Source organism: Mya arenaria, chromosome 11, assembly GCF_026914265.1.
Source record: "Mya arenaria isolate MELC-2E11 chromosome 11, ASM2691426v1".
NCBI classification, from domain to species: domain Eukaryota; kingdom Metazoa; phylum Mollusca; class Bivalvia; order Myida; family Myidae; genus Mya; species Mya arenaria.
The window spans coordinates 20,113,321-20,132,609 of NC_069132.1; the positions used below are offsets into that span (position 1 = coordinate 20,113,321).

Below are 19,289 nucleotides of genomic sequence, written 5' to 3' on the forward strand. Positions count from 1 at the left end.
ATCTGTGAAGGCAATTACAGTGTTCACTTCATCCTCTTCAATAATTTGTGAAATATTTTTCTTGGCAGTTTCTTGTTGTGCTGGATTTCTAGTTTTTGAGGAATCTAGGTTGTTCCAGTATTTTGGCCGTCTTTTCTTGGTTGTAACTCTTCTAAGTAGGATGCCTCTGGTTCAGTTGAATTCGTGTTTATGTCGGTCAGCCATTTCATGTCTGTTACTTGTTGTAGCATTTTTGTTATTGGCGTTTGCTGTTTTAGTTGGTCTCTCCTCTTTTCACCAGTGTTTAAAGTCTATTTCATCAGGGATTTTGTCAGGTTAGGCCATTATATCTGTACATTCTCTGATGGCAATTTCAGTCTCAGATCTATTGGAGGTATATTGGCCTAAACCTGTCAAGACCTTCAAAACTGGCACAGCACCAAGGCAAATGCTGAGACTCTTTCTCTGGACTTAATTGTTTAGTGTGTTAACTATTTTGCATGATTGCCAAACGGGAGACGCATATTCCATGTAGGGTACTACCTGGCTCTTATATAGCATTATCATGTTTTCTGGGCTGATTTTCTCAGACTTTGCAACATTCATTAAGGAGTTTACAGACCTTGTTGATTTCATTTCTACTTAGCTCAAGTGATCCTCAAATGTAAGTTGTTCGTCCAGAAGCAAACCCAGCGGCTTGGTCTAACCGACTTGCTTCTGTTCCATTTTGTTAATGTGAAATCCAAAGTTTGTTTCTTTAATTAGGGCTCCTGCATGAAAATCATGTATTCCGTATTATCAGTGCTCAATTTCATTCTCCATTTGTTTTCTCCATAGTGTCAATTGATCAAGATCATGTTGAATTGTCGATTTTATTTCACATTGGATTTTACTACTTTTCCAAATTGTTCCATCATCAGCAAACTTCACATTTGAGCTTTTCACCTCTTCAGACATATCACTGATAGATATTGAAGATATTGAAATGTAAGGGGGGTAAGACAGAGCATTGAGGTAATCATATTGATGTCTCCATCATCTTTCCATCGGTGTTCCATACACAGCAAGAAGCCTCACTGTCTCGTAGAAAGTATCCTACTCATATCCATATCGTCCCCCTTTATGCCTAATCTGCTCATTTTGACCATAAGCCCCTCTCTCCACTCTGTCGAAAGCCTTCTCCATATCAAGAGACACCACATCAGTCACCCCTCCCCCCTGGTTCATTCCAACAGTAGCATCTTCAACAAGTATGAGTAGTGCATGGGTTGTACCTCTTCCTTCCTGATCCCTTCTTGTTCTTCATCAAAGATATGTTTATGTTCTGCAAAGCTATACAGCCGTTTGTTTATTATTCTTTCTAGGGATTTTCCAAGGACACTGGTTAGGCTTATTGGTCGGTATCCTCCTGCTTGGTGGTATGATGATTTCCATTGTTTCTGTAAAAACTTCACTTGGGCAATTTTCCATGCTTGAGGTAGTCTCCCTGTCATGAACGAACTTTGGAAAAATGTGTGTATTGCTCTCAGCGAGGGGGTATATTTCTTCAGCAGATTTGAATAAATATTGTCAAGCCCAGTACGTGGCTTTTCCATTTTCTAGGTTTTGAAGTAAGGCTTCTACTATATCCAGGGATATTGGTTTGTTCAAAAAGTTGTCAGGCTCTGAAATGAATTTATGTAGTTCTGTGTCAATTTTTCTCTTAAGGGTCTGATCAAATTATTTAGTTTTTTATGCGGTCACCACCAAAGAAAGTGGCTTTTTCCGTTGTTTTCAAACACAGGAACATTACTAGGGTAATATTGTACTTCCATCATTTTGTTGGTAAGAAGTAAGTTTGTGAAAAGCTTTCCATTTCTGTTTTGGGTTTTTGCATTTGTCAATATTATCACAAGTCTTGTTGACCCACTCTTGTTTTGCCTTTTTGCATATGTGTTCATACTCTTTTTCTTCATTTTGGTGGGCTTTCAAGATTGTTTTGCGTCGCTTGAAGTGGTTTTTGGGGGCAGTTTTTTTAACTCATTTTTTTGCTTTTTTGACATCTCCATTTGTCCATAGAAGTTTTCTCCTTCTTGTTCTTCATACAATATTTTCCTCAGGAACACTGGCTTTAACACATGCATTGAAGGTTTCTATGGATGATTCGATCATAATTATACTGATTTTGATTTTGTTGTTTTATTTGTTTGTTGCACATCATTCCATTCACTGATTTAATGTTTAATTGTTATTTCATTCCATTTTTCCCAATTTGTTGTCTCAACTCTCAGCTTGTTAATTCTGCAACATCATTGGTGTTAAGTTCCATATACAGTGTCACGTGATCTGACCGTACGTTTTCATGATAAAGTGTTTGGCAAGTTTTAATTTCTTTTACCAGTGGTGGTGAAATGAGAACCAAGTCAATAACACTGTCACAGTTTCTGCGAGTTGGTAGTCCATCGTTGACACACTTGTATTTGCTTGGTACGAGGAACTTTTCTAGAACGCTGCCTGCCATATTTTCATATTTGTTTCCCCATAACATGCGTTTTGCGTTGAATTCTCCAGTGTAAATAACATAACCACTGATCGTGTCTATCATTTCAATCAGTATTTTCAATTGTTCTATTTTAGATTGTGGAATGTATGAAACTACAAGTAATACTTCTTGTTTGTTTTTTAGTGTAATGTTTGCACATACAGCTTCAACATTATCATTTTCAAGCTCTGTTTTTCTCTCAACGATGAGGTTTTCTGCTTGTCTGGCAAGAATAGCCACACACCGGCCTATTTTTTTTTCTCTTCTTGGTTTTGAAAGCACATTCCAATATATAAATTTTATAATGTCATATGGGCTTTCCCAGGTTTCAGTTAAGTAGAGAATATATAAATTAGAGTTTTCCACAAGAGTGTTTATGATTGTTTTGCTGTTGAAAATGATTGACAATTCAGGGATATCAATATCTACAGGGTGGGCACTTCTCGAAAACTGGGTTTCACTTCGAGTTCCAATCAATTTTTGAACTTCTTTACTGAAACCAATTTCAATAAAATTTGAAATATAAACCGTTTATGAACCAATTTATATGTAATAAATTTTATTTATTAATTAAAATGAATTCATATGTTCTGAGTGGATTTCACGTTTTGAGTGGTTTTCACGTGAAATCCACTGGATTCCTGTATCACCCCGCACCGAAGAGGCCCACCGAAGATAACCGAATCGAGTGGTGCTTGATTTTAAAACCGGAATGGAGTCGGTCGTGTATGATTTTCAATGTTTTCAAGCTGTTTTGATTTGTTTCTTGTTGGCATTACTATATGTCGGTAGTTTGTATATTTGGAAGGAGAACAGCAAACTAAAAAACAGGTATATCTGTTAAAATTAGTCATTTTTATTTGAATGACATATCCGAAATTCATGTCCGAAATATGTTATTCTAAAAAAAGATGTTATGTATTTTATATCGTGTATCGTAAATCACTGTTTTAGTTAGCATATTTAAAATTGATTTTTGATAGAGGAAATAATTGCTGACGTTATTCAACAGGTCTTGTCCATTCAGCAGACTTAATTTGCCCAATGTTTATTTAGCCAATTGAACAAGTGGGTTATTTTTGAAGACTGCTTATAACAAGGTTGGTGGAATTACCATAAAACCAGAAAACACTTTATATATACAATATTAAGATATTCGCCCCCAACTGGTATTTTATAAAAATGACTTATGTTTTATCGCAATAATCGGTTAGATATGTGAGCTAATTTATCATTAATTAGCCAGAACCGATGACCACCACCCTCTAGTCTAAAATATTAGACGTGTTATACGTGATTCTTCCAATCCCTAACGTCTAAACGGGAATGTGCAAAAAGTGGGGGTGATTTAAAAATATTTAAATTGTTTTAAGTGAAGTATTTTATGGTTGAAATTGATCATAAAGAGTTATATTCATATTTTACCATGTAAGTGAAATGCTATTTTGCACTAAACAAGCATTTAATGCATTAAAACAAGTTGTTTACCTTTCCAATAAAACGAAAGTTGACTGACACAGAAAACTATTATGCGAAGGGGAACAACTCGATACAATCGTAATAACTCGGCCTCCTCCGACAAAGTTTCGAGATAGACCTCGTTATACAATCGTAACAACTCGGCCATGGCCGAAATGTTCCGAGCGATTTAAAACTGTGCCCTGAAGCCTTGCAGGTGCCCTTCATGTATATATTGTTATGTTTTGACAGAATGAAATGAAGAAAAGCTGTCAAACTCATAATTATAAGTTGGATATTTATTTTTTGTGTACGGAACTAATATAAAATAACATTATCTGGTAATATTTCTTGTTTTTATGATTTTTATAGACGCTATATGCTTTAACCCGGAATCCTGATCAGAACAACTACCCACTTTTGATACTAAACAATTTGTACGTGAAGGATTTGCCATATCAAAAATCTAAAAAAAATCCATCAACGTACAATTATTTGGACTACACCACCCTCCTGATTGATGTTCATGTCCTAGTCCTACCAGCCAGACATGGGAAGATTTACCACATTCACAGATGTAAGGGCTAAACAATTCTTACCCTGATCCAGAACATTATTACAAAACTTAGCCAGAGATGCATTTTATTGTGCATCACAGGCCCTAGTCCATATAAACAGCCGATTCAGAGTCTTTGATGATTTCTGTTTTGGCGACTCTACGCGACCATATCCCACTTGTTGTTTTCCTAGCCAAAGATGACAGATCCCAGCACTAAGTATATTGAGCTGCAAGGTAACGGGCACCTGCTAGATAGTTCCAAAATGGCGATGCTTTATTGACAGAAGCCGATCTGAATAAGTGTTTTATGAAACACTTAAGTGTACTAAGAGAAAGTATTGGCTTAAACACTGTTAAAATAATTAAAGTGTAACTTTTGTGTTTTTATTTAACAATGCATTGTTAAATATTGTGGAGTTACAGTTGAAGAATATATTTAACATTGGTGTGAATCAGTCGAGTTGTGGCGTTTAGGGAACAAAATGAACATCCAAATGTTAGAAAAAAGTTACCTAAACGCGCATTATTGTGGCTACCCAGGTCCTGCTCATGTTGTTTACTGAGCACCTATTACTCTAAGCAGGATGCATTGAAATATTTTCACAAAACTATGCTTGGGACATAGATTTTTGGTATGGTTTTGTGTATTTCTCTACCTAAACTGGGCCCCATTCACAATTCCAAAAAGAGTTTTTCACAAAAATATTAGCAAAATTCATATTTAGAATATATTATATTACAGTAAGTTCAACAATATTTTCCCTTCCATAGTTTTTTTAGCTCTACTGGCCAAAGGCCAGAAGAGCTTATGCGATGGTAATGTGTACGTAGTATGTGCATCCGTGCGGTCGTGCGTCCATGCGTCTGTAAACAATTGCTTGTGAACACGATACAGTCTTCAGTTTTGATTGTATCTCGATGAAACTTGTACAGTATCTAGATATCCATTAGAGCTTGGTTCCTTTCGAAAACCAGCAAGATCCGCCCATGAATGCCTAGATTATGGGCCATGAAAGTTTTAAAGAAATGCTTTCTATTTTTAGCCAGGTCTGCATGAGCGAATTCTATTTTTAGCCAAGTTTACATGTATATTTAAATTCAAGTCTAGAGTTAAGGGAAACAATTTGCAAGTCTAGGATTTTGAGAGACAATTTGCTTTTTGCTTCTGCAGTTGATTTTGTGAATTACTCTGCCTTGTTCTTGTTGAAAGCCCAAAGGCCATTTTTTAGCTTTAAGATCTGTAGTTTGCGCATTCATCTTAACAAAATTGGTTGTGAATGTTTAAGTTATGCACCTGGTGTCATTACTGGCCACACCCAGGGTTCACAGGTTTGGTAAACATAAATCTGGAAAGGTTTGAAAATCTTTTTGTGTGTTCGTGCATCCATCTCAGCACAATTGATTGTGAATGTTTGTTCAAATTGATCAATGTTGTCCTTGGATGCCCTTGACTTTGACCTTTTGACCAACTTTTTTTAACTTTTAAAACTACAGATATTTTTACTATGAGTACAGTTTTGAAAGCATTTTTTTTTGTCAGATGACTTTTACTTGGCACATATTAAAATAGTTCATGCAACTAATCTGCTTACAATACTTTCTGGGCTCAGATGTTGAACGTGCTGCGTTTTCAGGTAACCCAAACACAAAACAAAACTATATGTCTGTTGCCTTTTACCCATACATACATGCTCTGGATTGATATGACCACAAAAGCCATGCCAGTAGAGCATAGGCCCTTTTGGGCCTCTTGTTTTATAAACAATAGTAAAATCACCCCTTTAATTTAAATTAAGCAACATTGTTAAAAGCAGAATTTCTAACTCATTTTCTAAATTGTATATTGTAATTGCTTTAAAAATATTTTTTGTGTATCATGTTGCTATTTTCACATTCAAAGGGCTGTAGCCCGATAAGATAGCGAGAAAAACCAGCGATGGTTATGGAATATTTGAATTGAGTAGCATTTCATTCAATCTTTTCTTTATGATTATATCTTCAGATTTTATTGCAGAGATCATCCAGAGATTATTCGCAGGCGCTTTGTCAGCGTTACCATTGTGTGCATTCTTGCCATTCCTATAATTTGGTGGTTTGGTACTCCTTCAAGTAAGGACTCGGTGAGTGTTTATTATTAATATGTATGTTTTTGTAACATATCTATAGTATTTTAGGTGTTTTAAAGCGAAGTTGTGGAGTGATTTATTGATGTAGATTTAAGTTACAATTATGAAACAATATTATTTATTTTATTGGCAAGTCTGAAATTCCAAACACAAATATATAGCTAAAGCTACCCATTGAGGATCTAAGTTCTTTAATTTAAATACCAGTTGCTGTTTACAATCTATTTTATTTTTTTATTTCAGGCACACACATTTCTTGAATGGCTTGGTTTACGTTTCTCTGGTCTTATAACTGCTCTAGTGATACCACTACTGTTAACTATGGTTTGTATATTTCATAATTTTAGCAAATCATCACTGTTGTTTATCTGTTGTGCTGTTTGTCTTACATAATTATCAAAAACAATGCTGTACATTTTTAAAGTAAAAAACATGAATTAGCTGCAAAAATTATATATGATTGCTGTATCAGTTATTAAAACTATATTTCAGTGCGAAGTGACAACAAAATCAAACATTAGCATAGCAACTAGTTTTAAATAAGTAGAGGAATGATGTCAAATACAGGTGAAATGCTCAGACCACTCCTGTGCTATAAAGGGATGGATTGAATTGTGTACCAAAAAACTGTTGGTCTATACCCCAATGTTTTTTTCGTTTACAGGTCCTGTTTTTGGGTCCACTTAGTTTACATTACATCGATGGAGTGTTCAGACTGTACCTTGGTAAGTTTACATTACATCGATGGAGTGTTCAGACTGTACCTTGGTAAGTTAACATTACGTTGATGGAGTGTTCAGACTGTACCTTGGTAAGTTAACATTACATCGATGGAGTGTTCAGACTGTGTCTTGGTAAGTTTACATAACGTTGATGGAGTGTTCAGACTGTACCATGGTAAGTTTACATTACATCGATGGAGTGTTCAGACTGTACCTTGGTAAGTTTACATTACGTTGATGGAGTGTTCAGACTGTACCTTTGTAAGTAAACATAACGTTGATGAAGTGTTCAGACTGTACCTTGGTAAGTTAACATTATATTGATGGAGTGTTTAGACTACCTTAGAAAGTTTACATTACGTTGATGGAGTGTTCAGACTGTACCTTCCTAAGTTAACATTACGTTGATGGAGTGTTCAGACTACCTTGGTAACTTTACATTACGTTGATTGAGTGTTCAGACTGTACCTTGGTAAGTTTACATCAATGGAGTGTTTAGACTGTACCTTGGTAAGTTTACTTCAATGGAGTGTTCAGACTCTACCTTGGTAAGTTTACATTACATCGATGGAGTGTTCAGACTGTACCTTGGTAAGTTTACATCAATGGAGTGTTCAGACTGTACCTTGGTAAGTTTACATCAATGGAGTGTTTAGACTGTACCTTGGTAAGTTTACATCAATGGAGTGTTCAGACTACCTTGGTAACTTTACATTACGTTGATTGAGTGTTCAGACTGTACCTTGGTAAGTTTACATCAATGGAGTGTTTAGACTGTACCTTGGTAAGTTTACATCATTGGAGTGTTTAGACTGTACCTTGGTAAGTTTACATTACATCGATGGAGTGTTCAGACTGTACCTTGGTAAGTTTACTTCAATGGAGTGTTCAGACTGTACCTTGGTAAGTTTACATCAATGGAGTGTTCAGACTGTACCTTGGTAAGTTTACATCAATGGAGTGTTTAGACTGTACCTTGGTAAGTTTACATCAATGGAGTGTTCAGACTACCTTGGTAACTTTACATTACGTTGATTGAGTGTTCAGACTGTACCTTGGTAAGTTTACATCAATGGAGTGTTTAGACTGTACCTTGGTAAGTTTACATCAATGGAGTGTTTAGACTGTACCTTGGTAAGTTTACATTACATCGATGGAGTGTTCAGACTGTACCTTGGTAAGTTTACTTCAATGGAGTGTTCAGACTGTACCTTGGTAAGTTTACATTACATCGATGGAGTGTTCAGACTGTACCTTGGTAAGTTTACATCAATGGAGTGTTCAGACTGTACCTTGGTAAGTTTACATCAATGGAGTGTTACGACTGTACCTTTGTAAGTTTACATCAATGGAGTGTTTAGACTGTACCTTGGTAAGTTTACATTATATTGATGTGAGTGTTTAGACTGTACCTTGGAAAGTTTACATTACTTTGATGGAGTGTTCAGACTGTACCTTGGTAAGTTAACATTACGTTGATGTAGTGTTCAGACTACCTTGGTAAGTTAACATTACATTGATGGATGACTAGCAAAGGTATGGCTTGGTGTAATACGACTTTTGTCTTGTCTTGGATAGACTCATCAGTGAAAATAAATAAAGAATCTGAATACTTATTTATATGTATACACACAAGTTGTTTTGAGGTATGCAATTGATATAGTGTTGATTTTAACAGTTTTTCTGATCATTACAGGAGGGCAAATGTTGCACAAAATGCCATATAAGAGGGCCTTTATTTAAGTAGCCAGTGTAATTCATGAACAGTGTCATCTAGCAGGATTATGTCATCTAGCAGGATGTTCAAGTTGAAATGTTATACATTACAGAGCCTAGGTATTGGGTCACCAGCTGCAAGAACTATATCTGGCTGAGAAATCATGTCGCAGTAAGTGCTTCAATACTCTATTTCTATATTTCTCCAATCTTATGATATAATTATACTGAATGAATTGGAACAAGATATCATTAAAGTATATTGATGCAATCTCTGCAAAAATTTGACCTTTACAAAAATCAAACACCTACAGTTTTTTCAGAGCAAACAGTGAATTAAGTAATGATACTAATTTACATTCTTCATATACTCACGATTGTTTGCAGGCTCCAATCTCTGAGGAGTTTATATTCCGAGCGTGCATGCTGCCCTTGCTAGTCCCACACTTCGGGGAGGGATGGTCCATCTTCATAGCCCCTCTCTTCTTCGGAGTCGGTGAGTCTAATGTTATATTTATGTAGGTGGGGATGTGCATGTGGAATACTAATGACACCTGTAATGGTTTCCGCAAAATGAATCTTAACATTGAAATAAATACCGTAGTTCATGTACAGTGAAATATCACTTCTTATACTTATAAGTAATAAGAATTTAATCACAGTGACTGACAATATGCATCTTGATCATTCATTTAAGATTGTGAGAACAATATATAATACAATTTATATAAGCTCGAATGATACATCATTACGAAGTTTTCTATACTAGGTACTAGGAATACCCACAAATGCATTTGCAAAATGTAAGATAAAAAAATCTAACTTAGACCACTTTGGAGTGCCTTTAATGACTTTATTAAACAATGATCGATAAATATCGTATAACGAAAGAAATAGCATTTTTCGGTATCCATATCAAATTTAAACACACACCAATATGTAATTTTCTTATTTTATTAATGAAATTTTATATATTCTCAATGAAACACTATCCCATCATTCAATGCCTATTTACAATACTTAACTCTCAGACAAAAAATTGAAGAAGATATCATTATACAAGATGATAGATATGATTACCACTCTCTCAAATGGAATGTATTAAAATTATAATTGTTTTTAAAATAATTAAAATAACGATTGTATACAGAACCAGAATGCATATAAATAGTTTAGATTCCTTTTTTACACAACCATATATAGTAAAAGTATCTATAAGTGAAGGGGATGTGCGTGTGGGTGCATGTGTGTGTCTGGGTGTGCGTGCGTGTGTGTGTCTGGGTGTGTGTGTATTTTGTTTTTTGCACGTGCGTGATTAGTTTTCGATATTCTGAAAATATGAATCAATATAGATATGCTTTTGATTCATAATGTGTTTGAGATTGTTATTCAGTTATATTATCTATGTTCAAAATAAATGAGAAAAAAAAAGATTCTGCGGAAATTAGTTGTTAAATATACAATGTACATGTTAAGGATTTGTTTTGATTGATGTTAGCATGATTACATATCTAAAATAAAGATGTTCTCTGTTTCAGCACATCTCCATCATTTGATAGAGAAGATTACACAGAATAATGAAGAAGTTGCTGATGCCATAAAATCTTCAGGTAAAAGCTGTTGAACGTGCAGTATCACACACAAGATTCCTATGAACTATGTTGAAATTACGTCTGATCAGTTCTAAATAGTTTTATATTTTTTTCAAAGAAACATAATTCTAACTTTAAAATGATACTCATATTTAAAATCAATACATACACATGTATAACAAAGATAAATTTTGAGTGATAAACCTTTAAAGCTGCACTCATACAGATTGACCATTTTGACAACTTTTTTGGAATGAACCAATTTTTTGCGTAAATAATATTTACAATTATATATATATATACAATTATTTTGGGTACATTTAAATGACCATGCCAATTAAGGGTTTAAGAGATCGGCCTTTATACCAATGTTTTGTCTTCACTGCTAATCAAGCTTGGCGATATTGCTCAAATCGCCTTGATGATATGAAGAGCATGTGCTAGTTATGTGCTTTAAACTGTTTCCATGTTTACAATATAATGCTCTTGCGTACAAAAATTAACTGTATGGTAACGTTTAAGGATATATGTCCTGTATTGTTGTACAATACCTAAGGCAAAAGCGACGATTACACATGGTGTCGTTTTACTAAATATCTGGAAACCAGTGATATAATACTGGTGACAAAATATCAGTTTTTAGCTCGACTATTTGAAGAATAAGGAGAGCTATACTACTCACCCTGGCGTCAGCGTCGGCGTTGGCGTCGGCGTTGGCGTCACACCTTGGTTAAGGTTTTGCATGTAAGCACCATTTAGTCATTATCTCAGTAAATACATCAGTTATTGCATTGAAACTTTAAATATGTATTCCCAACTATCTTACATACTAAATTAATGAAGTTAGATAACAATTATTTGAATATAATGCAAATAATAGGCCTTTATTATTCGACTTAGAAATTCTGGTTAAGGTTTTGCGTGTAAGCACACATAGGTTAATATCTCAGCAACTACTTGAGGTATTGCATTGATACTTGATACAATGTTACTCAACCATCCAACCTACTAAATTAACCAAGTTAGATAACTCTAGTTTGCATTTAATGCAAAATAATTGCCCTTTATTATTCGACTTAGAAATTCTGGTTAAGGTTTTGCATGTAGCCACATTTAAGTCAATATCTCAGCAAATATATCATGTATTGCATTGAAACATTAGATATGTATTCCCAGATAACACTTTTTTTAATTTAATACAAATTATGGGCCTTTATTATTTGACTTAGAAATTCTGGTTAAGGTCTTGCATGTTAGCACACATAGGATAATATCTCAGCAACTATTTGATGTATTTGATGTATTGCATTGAGACTTTATACAATGGTATTCAACCACCCAACTCACTTGAATAACCAAGTTAGATAACTGTATTTTGCAAATAATGGCCCTTTATTATTAGACTTAGAAACTGTGCAAATATTTTGCATGAAACTACATTTATGTTTATATCTCAGCACACCATGTATTGCATTGAAATCTAATCTAACAGTGATCCATGCATGTTTCACCAAAACTTTCAATCCTTACATTGAAAAGCGGCGGAATAGTTGAGCGCGCTGTCTCTGTGACAGCTCTTGTTAACATTTATGTTCGCAAATTGAAGTTTTATGGCTCAAAGTGTTACTAACACCATATGAATAATGAGGTTTTTTTGCATAAAACATCTATTTTTTCGAACGTAAATATGTAAATCTGCGATCTGATCTTTTGTCTTTCGCTGGTTTCCAGACCTTTACGCAAAAATCGGTTCATCCTAAGACAAATAATTTAAAAGTTGTCAAAACGGTCCATCTGTGAAAGTGCAGCTTTAACTTCTAACTAAATTTATAAATAAAATTATTTATTACTGATTTATAGCTTTGTATTTAATAGATGAAAATGCACAAATAATAAATGACTGGTGAGTGGTAAAAGTTTTACAGTGATAATCTATCGTGTCATAAGGTAGAAATACCATGTTATCTGCACCATTCATTTCAAATTAAACACAGTATCCTTCATAAGAACCATTGTTTTTCGATATTCATTCATCCTTTTCGGTAAATTAAAACAATTGTATTAATTGTGGTGTATCTTATTTGGGAGTAAGAGTGCATGTTTAAGAAGTGTTGAGTCGTGCCCCTTGATCAACTATGAAAAGAGGAGAAGTGTTTAACAGGGGAGAAGCATTCACATCTGCTTGTGGTACCCTTGCTTTACAGTTTTAGAATACAGTCATATTGCAATGTAATACATGTATTGAAAAACAACCATCTTTATTTTTTTATTTCATTTTGATTTTTTTATCATAGTAATGTTGTGTGTATTTTTCTCAATTCAGAAAGTGTCTGTTCTCAAACCTCTTAGAATTTACATTTATATTTGTTGAGGGTTTGCTGATTATGTTTTGCCTTTTTTTCAGTATTTCAAATGGCCTTCACCAGCTTGTTTGGTGCCTACTCAGCATTTCTGTTTTTACGAACAGGTAATTCTGTCGCATTTAAATGGAAATGTTTTTTAAAAATTTGGTTCTGACAAAGATTTTAAATGTAGGTAGGTCGTTTAGTCTGGATACCACATTCTAGTCCACACAATAACTTGGGAACAATTTAACCTAGGACCATGAAATTTCAGAGGTAAGTTGTTCTTGACCAGTATGTGACCTTTAATGTGTTGAGAGTTAGAAAGGCAAGGTCTCAGTCATTGTTTATACATTTGTGTTTTGAACACCTGAATGCATTCTAGTAAATAGTTCTGACAAGGCAGCGCTCAGGGGCCACACTGTTTTATATACATTTTTTGTTTCTTTTATATGATAATGACTTTATTCCAGTGATGAGTTAATGTTGTATTGATATGATCCCCTTCACCACAGGTCACCTGGTAGCGCCAGTGCTTGTGCACGCGTTCTGTAACCACATGGGATTCCCCGCGTTCAACGAGGTTCTTGCGCTTGAGGACACGACTTTGCGACGGAGGGTGATTGCAGCCTTTGTTGTTGGTCTTCTAGCCTGGATGTATCTGCTGTTTCCCCTCACGTCACCCTTCCTGTACAGTAACGAGATCTACCATTGTTGAGAGCTGCACCCTAATGTTCACAATTGTTCTCCCTTGTTTCTTCCTCTTCAAGAGCAATATCTCCCACTTTAGTGCAACTTTCACCTTTGAGAAAAAAATTGCTGACATGATAAGTAAAATGAAAATACTTTATCCAAAAAAATATTTTTATAAATACCACTTATTTATTTTGGTACAATGAACTAAGAAAATGAATTCTTTTGTTAAGATTCCTTCATCTTCATATTGTTATTCTTCATTTGACACGAATTGTTAAGTTTGTTATAAAACTGCCTTTATTAGTTGTATAATAACCTGTATGTATGATTGTGTTTGAGACTCTGTACCTTAAAGGTATTACGTGTGCAATGATTCTATGCAGACAGGACGATACATTTGAAATTATTGCTTCAAAATCATGTTACAAAATAGTCATGTATTTTTATTAGGCTTACATATATTCTCAGGGCCAAAACTTGTTGAGCATTTGGTTATCACTAATTATGGCTTCAATACATTTGTTGAGCATTAGGAATATGACTTCAATATAATTGTTGAACGTAAAAACCAAGTGAAAGTTTAGAGATTCTATGGTTTTTATAGTCAGGCTTGTTCATTTTGCTATTACGCATAATGATATAGAGCCTATATATATTATAGACTAGTGCTTAAAATACTGATCATCTAGCAATGTTTTTCCAGCCAGACCAATTGGCATTTTATACTGAAATGCTTTGCTAGCATTTTGATAAAGTTGTGACACCAGAATAGGATGAAGGCATTAAAATGACCAGCAAGTATTAATCAATGTGTATACTCAGCTACTCCATCATAAAACATCATTGTAGTTGTATTTATTTTGCATAATTAGTGCACACATGTATAATTAGTTAAGTTATTATTGAAATAGAACAGTTCATTCAGCTTTGTTACATTTTATTCAGTCGTTGTTATGAAAATTACAGCTATCACATATCAAATCACGAAGGTCATTATTCAACAATTTAACAAGGGAGGTAACCCTTGAATTATTTATTCATGTCATTGTATTTCATTCATTTATTAAGCTGACACAGTTATCTCCAGCTCCTGGAACAACATTGTAATCTTATGTTTTATTTTGTGTCAGTCCTGTGTTTGAGTGCATTTAAGCAGTTTTTGTTGCTTTTTGTCCCTTGATCAATATTTTTTGCAAGCTTTTATTTATGTTTTATGTTTTGTTGGTATTCATCATCATACTACTCATGGCTATATATTATGTATTACATTATCTTCTTAAAAACAGCCCTACAGACCAGACATCCACTGTACCCTTTTTTATGCACAACAGTTTTATGTGTTAAGCTAATGGATATTTCATGTGATATTCTAGTCTACTAATGAACTACAGAAAAAATAGAGATACTTGAGTGTGTCCTTATGTGTTTAATTTGTCATCCTAGTGTTATCCTCAACATGTTTACCACCATATCTGCTCCTCCTAGTGTTGGCCACCATGTCAGATCCTCCTTGTATAAGCCAACGTGGCCGCTCCTCCAAGTGTAAGCCATCCTCTTCATCTTAGTGTTAACCTACTTGTCCAGTGTGTGTATACCACGTCATAAATTGCGGCAAAATGCTATGTTGGAAGGCAGTATTTTGTTTTGAAAGAAGCCTTAAAACAAAGATATCTTTACTATTTTTTCACCATTCTAAATGAAACATAGCGCAGTCTAAGCCGCTTACAGAGCCAGAGGCCTTCAGTCTTTTACCAGAGTTTGATTGAGATTTAAAACAAAACTGCTGCCTGATGGACTAGCATTATTTTGGAAACCGGTGTGTCGAATTGCTTGAGGAAACTAATCACCGAATCAAACTTCGATAATAAAACGAAGGAAGGGCTCTTTTAGTGGCATAGATTGCGCTTTGTTTGATTTAAGATAGTGAAGAAAAAGCAAATACATCTTTATTTTAAGTCTTCATTTGAAGCAAAAGGTTGCCTTCATATGTAGCATTTATGACATAATTTATCACCTGGTATACACACTGCTGTCCGCTTCTCCTAGTGTAAGGTCTGTCTTCTTTTGTTGGCTCCTTGTGTCAGCTACCCTAGCCGCTCCTTTTGTATTGGTTTTTCCTAGTGTTAGCCACCCTACCCGCTCCTCTTTATCTACACCGTCTGTTCCTCTTAGTATTACCCTTCCTGTCGGCTCCCAAGTGATAACATACCCAAGCTTATCCTCCTAATGTAAGCCAACCCTGAATGCTCCTCCTTGAGTTAGCAACCCTGGCTGCTCCTCCTTGAGTTAGCCACTCTGACTGCTACTCCTAATGTAAGCCACCCTGGGTTCTCCTCCTAGTGTCGGCCACCCTGGCTGCTCTTAGTTTAAGTCACCCTGACTGCTCTCCTAGTTTAAGCCACCCCGGCTGCTCTCCTAGTGTAAGCCACCCTGGCTGCTCCTCCTAGTGTAGGCCACCCTGACTGCTCTCCTAGTGTAAGCCACACCGGCTGCTCACCTAGTGTAAGCCACCCTGGCTGCTCCTCCTAGTGTAGGCCACCCTGACTGCTCTCCTAGTGTAAGCCACACCGGCTGCTCACCTAGTGTAAGCCACCCTGGCTGCTCCCTAGTTTAAGCCACCCCAGCTTTTCTCCTAGTGTAAGCTACCCTGACTGCTCCTCCTAGTGTAGGCCACCCTGACTGCTACTCCTGGTGTATGCCACCCTGACTGCTCCTCCTAGTGTATGCCACCCTAACTGCTCCTCCTAGTGTAGGCCACCCTGACTGCTCCTCCTAGTGTAGGCCACCCTGACTGCCTCCTAGTGTAAGCTACCCTGACTGCTCTTCCTAGTGTAGGCCACCCTGACTGCTACTCCTAGTGTAGGCCATCCTGACTTGACTGCTCCTCCTAATGTAGGCCACCCTGACTGCTCCTCCTAGTGTAAGCTACCCTGACTGCCCCTCCTAGTGTAGGCCACCTTGACTGCTCCTCCTAGTGTAGGCCACCCTGACTGCTCCTCCTAGTGTAAGCTACCCTGACTGCTCCTCCTAGTGTAGGCCACCCTGACTGCTCTCCTAGTGTAGGCCACCCCGGCTGCTCTCCTAGTGTAAGTCACCCTGACTGCTCTCCTAGTGTAAGCCACCCTGGCTGCTACTCCTGGTGTTGGCCACCCTGGCTGTTCCTTCTAGTGTAGGCCACCCTGACTGCTACTCCTAGTATAAGCCATCCTGGCTGCTACTCCTGGTGTAGGCCACCCTGGCTGCTACTCCTAGTGTAGGCCACCCTGACTGCTCCTCCTAGTGTAGGCCACCCTGACTGCTACTCCTGGTGTATGCCACCCTGACTGCTCCTCCTAGTGTATGCCACCCTAACTGCTCCTCCTAGTGTAGGCCACACCGGCTGCTCTCCTAGTGTAGGCCACCCCGGCTTCTCTCCTAGTGTAAGTCACCCTGACTGCTCTCCTAGTGTAAGCCACCCTGGCTGCTACTCCTGGTGTTGGCCACCCTGGCTGCTCCTCCTAGTGTAGGCCACCCTGACTGCTACTCCTAGTGTAAGCCATCCTGGCTGCTACTCCTGGTGTAGGCCACCCTGGCTGCTCCTCCTAGTGTAGGCCACCCTGACTGCTACTCCTAGTGTAAGCCATCCTGGCTGCTACTCCTGGTGTAGGCCACCCTGGCTAATCCTCCTAGTATAAGCCACCCTGAATGCTCCTTGAGAAAGCAACCCTGGCTGCTCCTCCATGTGTTAGCCATCCTGTGGGCTCATTCTGTATCAGATTTTCCTACTGACAGTCACCCTAGTATTCCCTCTTTGTGTAAGCCACCTAGTCCGTTTCTCCCTGTCTCGTCCACCCTAGTCACTCCTCTTTGTGTTAGACACCGTGCCTGTTTTTTCATTGTGTTGGCCACTCTATCGGTTTCTATGAGTGTTAGCCACCCAAGTAGATCCTCTTTTTGTCAGGAAACCTAGTTGCTCCTCTTTGTAATAGCCTTCCTAGTCGACCCTCTTTGTGTTAGCCTAACATATTCGTTTCTCCTTGTGTAAGCCACCCTATTTGTTTTTATTAGTGTAAGCCACTCTATTGGATTCCCCTTGTGTAAGCCACCATGTCCGTTTCTCCTAGTGTTAGCCACCATGGTCGCTCTTCTTTGTGTAAGCCACCCTAGCCGCTCCTCTGTGTTAGCCACCCTGCTTATTTCTCGTAGTGAAAGCCACCCAGCCGCTCCTCTTTGTGATAGCCACCCTGTTTGTTTCTTTAGTGTAAGCCACCATATAGCTTCCCAATTGTGTTAACCACCTAAGTCGCTCCTCTTTTGTGTCAGCCATCCTGTCCGTTATTAAAGGAGCAAACGAAATTCTGACTTAATGAAAAGTTAAAAACGGGAGTCTGTAACATATTTATATTTAACTGGTCTCAAAGGGCAGTAATGAAAGTAGATAAATGCCAGTCTGGAATAAAAGGTACATGCTTTATTTATTTTTAAAATTTCTTTTGCATATTGTAAGCTAATGATACTATTGTTTGATTCAGAGGCATTTCGTTAATCGCATAATTTTGGATTTGGAACTATTCTTGTATATAGCTTAAAAATTATTTCGATTTTTTTTTTAAACACAGTCTACAGATGCTGATTTTAAATTTTCTTCTACCCTAGTCTTACAATTGGTGCATTTACGTGTTCATTTATGTTTCGGGATTATAAATAACGTAAATAATTCTAAACACCGCACGACAAATGGTGTGGCCATTTTGCGTTCTATACAAGTTCTGATGTTATTGCAGAATTGACCATAAAAGTAACATGATATTGCCTGCTGTTTGTGTTCAGTTATTTATAAGTATTATTGCAATGGTCAATACATGCACGGTCTACTTGTATTCTGTTTATATATCTTTGCAAATATACTGTAGTTTGTTATTGTATTATGATGAAATAAATCTGAAAGTCTAATCACATTCTCTGTTATTGTGTTTCTATGTTTTGTAATATCGATGAACCGTATGTTTTGTCATGGATTATTAAGAAGGTATTGTCACCATTGTCCTGGTAATCTAAGCGTGGTGAGGTTTATGGAGCCCTGTAAACTGTAGCCTAGGGTTGGCTATGTCGGCCGTGTGATCTAGACGGTGTCACAACAATTGGTGAGGCGACAGGCCATCAATGTTTTATGCGACACCGTGAAACTCGTACGCTGGGCTTTAACCGCGTTTTTAGAAAACCGAGAGTGTCCCTTGGTATATTTCTTTACCAGGTTGTAATTTGTAATTCATGGCTATGTATTTATGGCATCCATTCGACTTCGGACTCTTCTTGGTATGTTCAACAACATGTTGTGCACCAGTCGTGTATTTTCAGGGCTATGGCCGTTTAAGCACTTGTTGAATGAACGTTTATTTTTATTATTTTTTTCGATTTTTTGTTTTAAGCGTATCTTATTAAAGTTTTTAAGCCCCCGTCCTGCCACTTTGCTCAAATAGGTAAGGTTTCTCGAAACATGACTGCATTCATTTATAATAAATTGTTTACTGCGGAAATAACAATACCAGCTATCATATACAGCCAATAATCAATTTCTCTTTCATATGGTTATATCATT

At 36.8% G+C, this 19,289-nt stretch overlaps 1 protein-coding gene across 1 annotated transcript; it reads left to right on the top strand.

Annotated features, from left to right (window-relative positions):
• Nucleotides 1-3,179: 3,179 nt before the first annotated feature.
• On the top strand, nucleotides 3,180-18,648 carry LOC128208294 (CAAX prenyl protease 2-like). The gene is made up of 9 exons (XM_052911836.1): nucleotides 3,180-3,331; nucleotides 6,532-6,637; nucleotides 6,887-6,967; nucleotides 7,308-7,368; nucleotides 9,195-9,253; nucleotides 9,469-9,577; nucleotides 10,620-10,691; nucleotides 13,078-13,140; nucleotides 13,531-18,648. The coding sequence occupies exons 1-9, from the start codon at nucleotides 3,213-3,215 to the stop codon at nucleotides 13,731-13,733; spliced, it is 873 nt and encodes a 290-aa protein (XP_052767796.1). The 5' UTR covers nucleotides 3,180-3,212; the 3' UTR covers nucleotides 13,734-18,648.
• Nucleotides 18,649-19,289: the final 641 nt, after the last annotated feature.